At 40.6% G+C, this 12,382-nt stretch overlaps 1 protein-coding gene across 5 annotated transcripts in view; it reads right to left on the reverse strand.

Moving 5' to 3' along the window:
- The window catches only part of SLIT2 (slit guidance ligand 2), a 348,857-nt gene that overhangs the window by 51,029 nt on the left and 285,446 nt on the right, over positions 1 to 12,382 (reverse strand). For all 5 annotated transcript variants that reach the window (XM_072809379.1, XM_072809365.1, XM_072809373.1 and 2 more), the window contains 4 exons: positions 12,195 to 12,266; positions 11,634 to 11,705; positions 9,434 to 9,505; positions 5,970 to 6,133 (listed from right to left, as the gene is read on the reverse strand). In XM_072809379.1, coding sequence (XP_072665480.1) covers positions 5,970 to 6,133; positions 9,434 to 9,505; positions 11,634 to 11,705; positions 12,195 to 12,266 — 380 coding nt within the window. The remainder of the gene's footprint in view (positions 1 to 5,969; positions 6,134 to 9,433; positions 9,506 to 11,633; positions 11,706 to 12,194; positions 12,267 to 12,382) is intronic.

Genomic DNA, 12,382 nt, shown 5'->3' on the forward strand with positions numbered 1-12,382 from the left:
GAATCCCAAGTAGGCGCCCCCACTGAGCGCAGAGCCCGATGCAGGGCTCGATCCCAGGACCCCAAAATCATGACCTGAGCCAAAATCAAGAGCCAGATGCTTAACTGGGTGAGGCACCCAGGTACCTCTAGGCTGTATTATTTAACTGCCTAAATGACTAAGGACAGGATCAACCAGTAATTTTGAGACACAAAACAAAGATCTCAGGATTGTCAAGAACTTCCCTAAAAGGAAGATGTTGATCTTGCTGGGGGGGGGGGGGGGGAGATAGTATTACAATGTTACTGCTGAGAGATGTGGAATTTCCCCAAGGAATTCTGGAACCTAGAGGAATCTTAACATAGAAAATTAGTGGAAGACATTATTAATGTGGTGATGCATTGTTGGTAATCTTAAGACATGAAAAGGTTCCAGGTTTTCTGATCCTTTATCTAAGTTCCTTTTGACTCACTATCAGAATCTCCTGAAGCCCTGATGGACCTGGAGGTATCCATTACAACCCCATGATTGTTTGGTCTGGATATATGTTATTAGTATCTTATACCTATGTTTCTATTGTCAAATCTCCATATTGTTTTGAGATTATCTGTTTAAATGTATCAGTAGAATATAAACTCTGTGAAGACCAACATCTTTCTACGTCCTGTTTATGGCACGAACTAGAGACTCAATTCCTTGGAACTGCGTCTGGTGCGTAACAGGAACTCACATGACATCCGGTGAATGAAAGAAGGAACATATCATTCATTTTCACCAGACTGTTCATTCTTTGGCACATGTAAGTGTTTAGTAAATGTCTGTCAAATTAAAAGTGAACAACTTAGTCGTCTATGTAGCTAAACCTTTCTGAGCCAAGAGCAATAAAGAAGTTCTCAGAAATTAACAATATTCTGCATTTCGTGGGGAGGGCAAAAATCTCTGCTTTACTACCAACTCCTTGACCATTTTAGCATCATCTGATATTTAAAAGATGAAGACTGGACATTTGGGTTATGAAGAAAAGTCATGACCATTTACTTCCCACTCAAGAGTGTTCTAACCCAGGTGTTTTTTTTTTTTTTTTTCAGGTGTTAAATATTCTCTGATGATCTATTTCATCCAGTTTATTTATTTCTATTGTACCCCGAAACTATATTATACAATAAAGAAAGTACTCTGAAAAATGTAGGATAAAAACTGTTAACTGAATATATTGCTCAAAATAATAGCCTAGCCTTTCCTAGCAGAGAAAACATTTAAATTATATTTATATATAGCTATATAAACACATCTTCAATTAAAGGATATTCATCTTCCTGCTGTAATTTGAAATTACATATTTACAAATCTTAATATTAGGAGCATGCACTTACATGATTTCCATGAATAAAATTAAACATATTAAACTGGCATAACTATGGGAAAAGTTAAAATATTAAAAACTCAAACTATAAAATATTTAAAGAAGTGTCATTTTATTGCTTTCAAGCTCATAAGGCATGTTAGCTCAAAAACTCAGTAGATTTCTTAGAGTGAATTATTTTAATTAGTAGATTAGAGTACTTTGCCTTCTACCAACACACTTATTATGAATAACTATTTCTAGCAACGCACATGAAAGTGGTTCAAAACGTTCATTTTCCAAGTATGTTTCAATAGTAGAATGGCGCTCTTACTTACATTGATGATTTGTTTTGAGAATATTTTCATTGAAAATTATAAAGTAAACTTCAGTGGTAAACACTGGGGGTCAGTGAATCAAAAATTCTGGCTACTTAGCAGCTGAGTGCTTCTGAACAAATTATCTAATCTCTCTAAATTATAATATTTTCATCTCCCAAATGGGGAAAGAGCGGTACTTACTTTAGGAGTGATATAAAGATTACAGTAGATAAGGATTTAAGTCAGATCCTCAGCATAATGCAAACCATTCGATATAAGCTGTTAGTCGTAATAGTAGTAGTCGTCGTAGTAGTAGTAGTAGTAGAGTAGTAGTAGTGGTAGTAGCAGCAGTGAAGATGCAGCCTGAACTGTCATAAATTGGCAACTAGCAGAATCTTAATAAGACAATGAAACTTTGCAATATTTTGACAAATAGCGAAATATGCTGGCCGAGGGCATGATAAGTTTCAATGTCCGCTATCACTCTAAAAGTACATTGAGTTATAGAAAAACCAAGTAAATCTTAAAGTCTGCTAAATGCAATTACAATCTATTTATTGAGTTCTGAATGTCTACACTTCTTGTCGCCTGCCCTACACCCTCTGCGGTCCGCTATCTAGTTTAGGGTACAGCTGGAAATACATGCAACCTGTTGACTTGAGATGAATAGCACAGTTCCAGCATTTTCCTACAATATGGCTCTGCTCCGGGAGCACCGTGCTCACACCTGACAGCCTGCCCCAACAAGTGGCTTAGTTAGATGCACTTGCACTAAATTTTTCACAGCCACTCTCCTCTGACACAGTTTCCTCCTCTGAGCTTTTGTAGCAACCACACTATCCAGCATGGTAGCCAGTGGCTGCACCTGATTCTTTCCCATTAAAGTCAAACTTAATAAAATTAAAAATTCACTTCCTCCGTTGCATCAGCTACCTCTTAGCAACCGCGCGTGGCCAGTGACTACTGTAGTTGCACAGATATGCAACAATTTTACCACTGCAGAAAGTTGTACCAGGCATCCCTGATCCAGATCCGTTTTCCCTCAAGCCTATTTCCAATCATGCCACACTAAGAACTAAACAAGATGCTGTTAAAGGGGAAAAAAGGTCAAATCAGTTAGCTATATCTTGAGTTAAGCAGTCATTTATGTACGTGCGTATGTTTGTTGTACATGTCGGGCTTCTGAGGACATTTAATAAATGATTGTGAACGATGACCCTCAGGGAATTGAATATAAGTATGTAGCTTTTCTCAAATTTATATTATCATGAAACATTTCTTAAAGTAGTATCTCCAGGGAACTCTCAACGTTGAGAAACATAGGTAAGCACTAGCATTTTTCAGAATGGAGAGCATGTATCCCTGGGCGAGGAGAAGTATAAGAAAATCACTTTATAGTTTCTCAACTTCTCCATATAATCTTTCTGAAACACATCTGCCCAATGATAATGCCTAAGAGAAAGTTTTAGTGCCAGTTTCTGTCCCCATCTCCCACTTGACAATGTCCTCCACTTTCTAAAACAACGAGATGCCTTTCCAGACACCAGGAATTGTGGGGCACTGCCCCCAAAGATATTTTGTAACCTGTGGTTACAAAAGAATAATTTGAAATGTCAGTGATCTGCAAAGCCTCTTGAAATCAGTGCACATAATCCCAGAGAGGCACTTCCAAGAAAACTGTACTTTCAATTTTTAATAAAAAACATTAACACGTTGATAAATAATTATGCCATCCCAAGCAACGGTGCATGAGTATTAACAGCAGTTCAGTTTTAAGAAAAAATTTAAAGACTCAAAGACTTTTGGTGGCAGGACATCTTAAAAATTCAAATTCTATAGATACTTTTGGAGCAAAAAATAAGACAATTTGCTGAGGTACTGGAAATAGAAACTCGAGGAGAAAAACAGAAGTTCAAGGAAAAAAAGAACAATGTGAAATCTAAAGAGGATCTTGTTTTTGTCTCTTTTAAATTAGCTCTGACATTTAAAAAAATAAATAAATTGGCTGACTTTTAAATTCCATCAAATGCATTTAGAAGAAGAATAGAAGAGTTGTTTTGTTTTCGTTAAGGGTGTGGAGGGCGAGGAGCAGAGGGAGAGGGGGAGACAGAGAATCCTAAGCAGGCTCCACGCCCAGCACGGTGCCTGACCCGGGGCTCGATCTCACGACCCTGAGATCACGACCTGAGCTGAAATCAAGACTCAGACACTTAATGGACTGAGCTGCCCAGGAGCCCCTGCAAGAGTTTAGTTTCAAAATGTCAGTATTTACAATGTGCTGCAAGTGACATCATTTGCGGCCATTTATGGCTATGAAAAAACATCAGATGCCATTAAAAAAAAAAAAAAGGCTTCAAGGGAGTGTAGTTTTTGGAAACTCCTCCTTTGATCAGTAAAACTGCGTGTCCTATATCGTGGCTTGGTTGGTGTTCTGAAAGGTCATGACGGTAACACTGCCAGGCAACCTACACGGAGCGCTTACTCGGTGTGGGGTAATGTGTTTTGCACACACTAATTCAACTAAGTTTTCCCCCTGCTGTACCGAGGAGCGACCCACAAATACAGCTGCATATATTTAAAAGGTACGATGTGGTGACGTGATGTCACATACGCCGTGGAAGGATCAATAAGGTCAAAGTGTCTAGCACCTCCACTTCCTCCCGCAGTTAACCTCTGCGTGCGTGTGGTGAGAAGGCTTCTCGGCAAGTGTGCAGCGTGATACTGGGGTATTAACTATACTCACCACATTGGACATTAGATCCTTGGGCCTTATTCCTTTTATTTTTTTTTTTAAGATTTTATTTATTTATTCATGAGAGACCCAGAGAGAGAGGCAGAGACACAGGCAGAGGGAGAAGCAGGCTCCTTGCGGGGAGCCCAATGCAGGACTTGAACCCAGGACCCCAGGGTCATGCCTTGAGCCGAAGGCAGATGCTCAACCGCTGAGCCTCCCGGGCGTCCCTGGAACTTACTGTTACCACTCAACGTTTGTGCTCTTTAACCTCTATCTCTCCATTTCCTCTATCTCCCGCATCCCTCAATCCCTGCAATCTAACATTCTGTTCTGTTTCTGTGACAATCGGCATTTTCTTTACTTTTTTTTTTTTAATTTCACACGTAGTAACTTTTTTAATCTCAACAGTAACACTTTCAAGTATGTACTATCATCATCTGTGCTTACACATGAGGAAACTGAGGCATGAGCTGGTTAAGCCACTAAAGTCAGGTTATCTAACCACTGAAACGTAAAGCTAGAAATGCACACCATGACCCCACTGCACAGTACGACCTCCCCAGATGTTTTTTTTTTTTTTTTTTTTTAAGATTTTATTTATTTATTCATGATAGTCACAGAGAGAGAAAGAGAGAGGCAGAGACACAGGCAGAGGGAGAAGCAGGCTCCATGCAGGGAGCCCGACGTGGGATTCGATCCCGAGTCTCCAGGATCGCGCCCTGGGCCAAAGGCAGGCGCCAAACCGCTGCGCCACCCAGGGATCCCCCAGATGTTTTTTTTTTTTCTACCTAAAATGCCCAGGTGTGGACAATTTATCTCTTCGGCTAGGTTTGCAAGCCTTGGAAGGCAAGATCGTACTGTGCGCTTCTCTAAGGTCCATGATAGCTACGATTTAGTTTTATATACAAAACAAAGTTAACTGAAAAAAAAAGTTCAATATTTTCTAGGTATTGTGAGTAGCGTGTCATTTCAGTTCTTGTGGAAATACAAGGTCTGTTATCATTTACATTCTATTTAGATTCTCTATATTGGACACATAGAAAAAAAAAAAAAGCATTTGTTACTAAGGCACTATTCAGAATCCGCAAATACATGAAACACAGGGAAAAGAAAGGGATTCAGACAAGCAAGGGACACCCCCATCAACACAGCAGGTGAGTCAGAAGGTTTGGCCTGAACGCTCGGGAGGGCTCGTTTCCCCTTACCTGGCATCAGGAAGCCACAGGGCCCTGGCAGCCCTAGGAGCAGGGCACACACGTTCAGATAAGGCAAAAGCAAAATATTTGATGTGTTAGAGGCTATGAGAGAAAGTTCCAGAAATCGTGTACTCTTCATTTTTCCGTACATTTTAAAGAAAACTTAAGAGGCATTTCCCACTAATGACTCCTGCAATCTATTTGAGAAGCCAGGTTCTCTACTTGGGCTCCTCAGGTGACCGCTCAGGGCTGTGCACGCGTGGGTGGCGCCAGGAGGTACTGGTGAGGGGCTTTCTGCTTCTACCTTCGAAGCCTCGCAGCAGTGGTTTCCTTTTTAAATTGATACAGCGATTTCCTTAAATTTATTTACAGAAGTGAAAGTGGTTAGAAAACCGTACCTTGACATGTAAATTTTTTGGAGGGAGTCGTGAGTAATAATTTATCTGCCATTTCTCCGGGGCCGGCACAGCGAGCAATCCCGGGTTCTTTGTATTCCGACTTTACCCAGTCCGATAACCACTGCATGTTGCAATCACAGTAAAGGGGGTTGGCTCCGATTGCTCTGGAAAACAATAGCACAAACACACATACACACACACAGTATGGATGTCTTGTTATTTCCTAAAGGAACAGAACTCAAAGTGATGCTCAGTAGAAAAATCCCTATGGAGTTATTGATAACAATTTTTTTTAATTGATAACAATTTAGAAGAAAACGTACACATCGGGGATTTCCCATTTTTCCTGAATTATATGCAGCTGAGACTCAGGGGGTTGTCACTGGCCTTAAAATTTACCTGGGCTCCACAAGATGTTCTCGTATTTGCAAAGATGGGCTCATTTTGGGCGCAAGCCCACCCCCACCACGCAGGTTAATAACTTCTCCCTCATTCACTAATTATTTTTGGAGGACCCGATCACTATGCCAGGTCTCCAGGACCCAACTACAAATACCACGTTATTTTTAACCCCAAAGTACTGCTTCTGGGAAGGTGACTGGCACAAACTCAAACACGCACAAAATTTGCATTAGAAGTGCTACAGCAAAAGTATTTACAAGGTGACCTTGAACAGAGGGTAACTTTTTTGGGAGACCGGTGGTTAAAAGCCTGAGCTTTTTACACAGGTAGATTCAAGGAGATGGGAAAGGTTGGGAAGGATGTTTCAGGGTAAAGGATCAGTAAGTGTGAAGGCACAGAGATAAGAAAGGGTACAAGGGGCGACTGGGTGGCCCAGTTGGTTGAGCCTCCAACTCTTGGTTTTGGCTCAGGCGTCCTGACACCAAGGGCCGTATTAGGCTCTGCACTCACTAGGGAGTCAGCTTAAGAGTCTCTCCCCTCCTGCTCAGGCTCTTTTCCTCTCTCATAAATAAACAAATAAATAAATAAGTAAATAAATCTTTTTAAAAAAGAGGGGATATGAAATAATAATAAAGATGCATAGAGCTAGTTCACCAGAGTGGATCTGGACCTTCACTAGATGTCTGTCCCTTTATAACGTCCTTTATGTTAGAACTTTGGTTCCTACTCCCCTAAGCAATAGTAGTGATGGAAAACAAAAAAGATAGCTAATAGTCATAGCACTGAAATGCAGGGACTGTGCTGCTGAGCCATTTATATGAACGACCTCCTTTAATCCTAAATAGCAACTCTAAGAGGTCAATAGTATTAATAAATTTGTCTTACAGATGGAGAAACTGAGGCCAGAGAAGGTAACCTGTGGGTTTTGTAAACTTGTCAAGCCTGGCACAAGTAGCAGATGCATACAGTGGCATTTAAAAATGGATTAATTCCGATTTTTAATTAACTTGTGATTAGTAATGCTTCTAGGTCTATGGTCTAAGCAAAATTCATCGTGTTCTTTCATGAGGAAAGTCCCAAAATATACTTGTAAAACCGTAATACTTTATACTGTAGCAGCTTTAATGTCCAACTCTCATGAAGAACGGGAGTGTGGGGAACGTTATGCTCAGATTCAAGCTTCTCTTTTAAATTAAAAAGGCACAAAATGATGTTTTTTGAGTCGTTTGATGGCATCTCTACTGACATTTGCTAAGTCCTTGCTCTGCACGGGGACACGTGGAAAAAGTAAATGGAGCAGGGCTCTTTATGATCTAGAGAATCAAAAACAAATGCATAAAAGAAATATATGACAGAACCAGACACATGGCAAGGACAAGTCAAACTGTTCCTACCGTCAGTGGGGGTGCTCGCAGAAGGAGCAGTTTTGCTTAGCCCAACCAGCATCTTCCTTCAGAGGCCTTTTCTGACAAATCACCCTAATATTAGCAGAGTGACTACTTTCTTCCTGATGATGACAGGAAGACAGTACCGAGTCCTGCACCCCTGAGCTAGGCGGCTTCACCACGCTGTATCTCACACAAAGACATCCATGGACTCTGAGCAGGAGTGTCTCCTGTGTGGACTGTGAGGTAGGTGCTGGGGTTCACACCTGAAGGAGTGGAGGCTTTGCCTCCTGGGACCCTAGCGTTTGGTGAGAGAGACATTAACAGCTGGCACCAAAGAGTCTGATAGACACACGTACCAAAAACCTACAGTGATTATCAGAGCCCCATAAAGCACATTCAGATAATAGCATGACTATTGTTGCATATCCTTTGACCATCCCTCCTTCGCAATCTTCTGAATGTATCTTCTCGGGATGTAGTGGGTTTGGGAGAGGAGGACAAGCCAAGAGATATGATGGCAGGCAATTTCTGGGGGACTGGCAGGCAATGGATATTGCCTGCTATTGAACGAGACCTGCCCTGACCTAACCAAATTTTAGAGCCTAAAATCTGTCCCCAGATTTTCCTTCCGTGTTTGCCATGGTCTTAACAGCACAGCTATAAATAATGGAATTAAGGAATTTGGCCCAAAGGAGTTTTTCGGACTCCATTCATGACATATTTTATTATGTTGTTTTATTGTACTTCCCCAAAATAAGGAGATACAAACAGGCTGCTAGGAGACAGAGCACAAAGAAAAAAAAAAAAAAAAAAAAAACATTTTACCAGCAGTTTCCCCTACCTATTATAACGTCTTGATCTATCTCTATTTCTGCAGGGTGCCACAGCCCGTGCTGACTAATATTTGCTAAATAAATGAATCCACTTTGAGCAACTCAAGAAGGGCTTCATAAAGGACATGACACTTAGAATGTCACCTGGGTGAAATAAGTCAATTGGAGAAGGACAAACATTATATGGTCTCATTCATTTGGGGAATATAAAAAATAGTGAAAAGGAATAAAGGGGAAAGGAGAGAAAATGAGTGAGAAATATCAGAAAGGGAGACAGAACATGGAAGACTCCTAACTCTGGGAAACGAACTAGGGGTGGTGGAAGGGGAGGTGGGTGGGGGGTGGGGTGACTGGGTGACGGGCACTGAGGGGGGCACTTGATGGGATGAGCACTGGGTGTTGTTCTGTATGTTGGCACATTGAACACCACTAAAAAATAAATTTATTAAAAAAATCACTAAAAAAAAAAAAAGAATGTCACCTGGGAAATACAAGGTTTGGGCCAACTGAATTGAAAGGGAGCTGGTGTTCTAGACTCGGAGAACGTTCAGAGAAGACACAGACAGGAAGTTGGAGAGTCATGTTTGTAGGAAGACACTGAGCTACGCAAAGAGAATTCAACTCCATTAGCTAATGGAGAGTAAGGGCCAGACGGACAAATTAAGGCTATCTTGCAGAAAGCCCCGTATCGAGATTGAAAATCTTCACATTTTCTTTAAAGATGGAACCAACCACATCTCATGATGCGACAATAAAAGGTGTGACAAAGGACTGTGTGTTTCAAACTCACTTGCCAGGGAGAGTTTGACCCTAAACCCACATTCACGAACTAGGTACTCACAGGTGTGATAATGCAGAGAGATCACTGAAAGCACCTTCAGGCACAACAGAAATGTCATTTCCATGTAATGAACTAAAAACGGAAAAAAAGCAATATTAAATTTCTTACATGTCAGAGAGTTCAGAAAAATTCTCATTCATGGATGAGACTTGTGTTTACAATAAGCAGTTTACATCGGTACAGAAAATACGATCTCTTTATTAATACATAATCTTGGAATAGCTGCACATCTATTTGGGAAAACAGAAAGTTAGTTCCTACTTCACATATGCATAAAATCAATTCTAGACTGAAGAGCTAAATGTAAAAACAAAACTAAAAATGTATGAAAAGAAAATTGAGAAGAGCTCCCTTTATTCACATAGGATGGGACAGGCTTTCAAAGCACCATATAAAACTCAGAAACCATAAAGGAAGAGAGTGATACATTTTTGACGACACAAAATACATCCATAATATGAAAGATAATAACATAAAAGGAACAGAACGGAGCATATTTACAACACACATAAGAGACAAGGGTTAACTCTTTTGTAAAAAGACCTGCAAAGTTAGAATCCAGAAGTCGATGCATAAAGACATAAATATCAATAAAAAGACAAGGAACCCAACAGAAAATTGGAAATTATATGATCAGGCTCATGGAATAAGAAACAAATGATTGATTAAAAAATTTGACACAAATGCTCTAATTATTGGAACTTCAAATTAAAACAGGAAGGGAAAGTAACATTCCATCTGTCACAGTTATTAATATTATTCAGTATTCGCCAGAGTGCTTTGAAATAGGAGCTCTAAGATAGATACTCTGACGGTCACAGAACAAAAGTGAAAGGATCAACGCCGTTCACAATTTGCCAGAGAGCTTCGTAGCAGGACTCTATTAAAACACAGTCAGTGGGGCATAGATTTGTAAACTAACAAATCTTGGTTTTTGGGGGGAAACCTGACAGTTACTTTTGGTACCTCACAGTACACCTGACAGTAAGATGGACGTGCAGGATATTCACTCTGGCACCGTATGGAATAATGAAAATCTGGAATCAAATCACGTGACAGCGGGGGCGCCTGGGTGGCTCAGGCGGTTAAGGTCTGACTGTTGATTTCAGCTCAGGTCGTGATCTCAGAGCTGGGAGATGGAGCTTGTGTCAGGCTCTGCGCTGGGTGTGGAGCCTGCTTATGATTCTCTCTCTCCCTCTGCCCCTCCCCGCTCAAAGACAAAACAACACCAACCAACCAAACAACCAAAACCCAACACGTGATAGTTAAAGATGAGGATGATTAAGCTACGGTTCCCTCATCCTATGGAATATTCTCTACCAGATAAATAGCTGAGAAATATTTATATATGATGGAATGGAAATAGTCTAAAGCACGTTGTTAAGTAAAAATTAACCAAGGACAGAACAAGAACAAATCCAATGTATGGTTTTATACGGTATATAGCTGTTGTGTATACATATATCAGCATCTAAAAATAAATGCATATATAAGAGGACCTGATGACAACATAAAACTGTTGTAACTGTTCATTCTGGGGGAGGAGACTGATTGGGAATCATGTTTCATTTCATATATTTAAAATTATGTGGGGATCCCTGGGTGGCGCAGCAGTTTAGTGCCTGCCTTTGGCCCAGGGCGCGATCCTGGAGACCCGGGATCGAATCCCACGTCGGGCTCCCGGTGCATGGAGCCTGCTTCTCCCTCTGCCTATGTCTCTGCCTCTCTCTCTCTCTCTCTCCCCGGTGCATGGAGCCTGCTTCTCCCTCTGCCTATGTCTCTGCCTCTCTCTCTCTCTCTCTCTGTGTGTGACTATCATAAATAAATAAAAAAAATTAAAAATAAAATAAAATAATGTTAGTAGTAAAAAATGTACTCATTGATTATATAATTTTTAAAGAAATTAAAATTTCCTATATTTCGTTCAAAATTAGTTGGATCTCTATAAAACATACATCTCACTATTACCCATTACCCAATAAATGACTATGGCACCAATGTGGTGAGGCCCAAATAAAAGCTGTTGGGTAGTGATACAGGAAGAGATAAGAATTTTCCTATTTCCAAATCTGTAGTAAATCCTAACGTATAGATATGAAAACACCCAAGAATCAAAAAAAGCAGTTAAATCATTAAAAATCACGAGCCAAAACTCAGATCCCTGAGATACGAGACATTCTGTTGAACCTAAGATGCTTACAGTAATCGGAGAGACTTGAGTCCATCGAAGGTTCGAGGAGGAATACATCTCAAACGGTTGTAACTGAGAATTCTGAAAGCAGACACAGTGGGCTGGTTTTACTCAGATATCCCGAAGAGGCCAAACGCATTTTCAAAAGAAAGCGGTTACGAAAAAGGTTGTTTTAGCATTTTACAAATTGGGAATACTGATGCACAGCATTTGGTTAGTGCTGGTGTGGTCAGGGACACAGTCGGGCACGCCTCCCACCCCGGCTGATGCTCGTGCCCTGTTCCCTCCCCAGGTGACAGGCCGCCTGAGGGTCTCTCCCAACCCATCCACAAACGTAAATTACTCTGTTCCTTTTCTGGAACCCAACACTTTTTTCTTTTAAATTTAAAAATTTAAATAATATTCTATGGTTGTTTATTTATCAAGGTTTTTTGTTTTTGTCTGTTTCTCCCACAAGATTTATATTTCTCGAGGGCAGACTGTCTTGTTAAGAGGGGATGTCCAAGCGCCCAGGATATGCATTTTGTCCAGTGAGTCAACAAGCACTTGGTACCACGTTTTCATACTCACAGGGTGAGGAGCTGGGTCATGTTGCTGAAGCTCTGATTAGAAAGAGTGCTTATGCGGTTGTTGCTCAGGTCTCTACAAGAGAAAAGAAACACATGGAGCATACTGTTAGCTGAGAAGGTGAGAGGTTAGTGATTCTTAGAAAGACAAAGCTCTTCTTGTTCGGTTACAATGGTGTTGTGAACATGCTG

Source organism: Canis lupus, chromosome 2, assembly GCF_048164855.1.
Source record: "Canis lupus baileyi chromosome 2, mCanLup2.hap1, whole genome shotgun sequence".
Classification (NCBI taxonomy): Eukaryota; Metazoa; Chordata; class Mammalia; order Carnivora; family Canidae; genus Canis; species Canis lupus.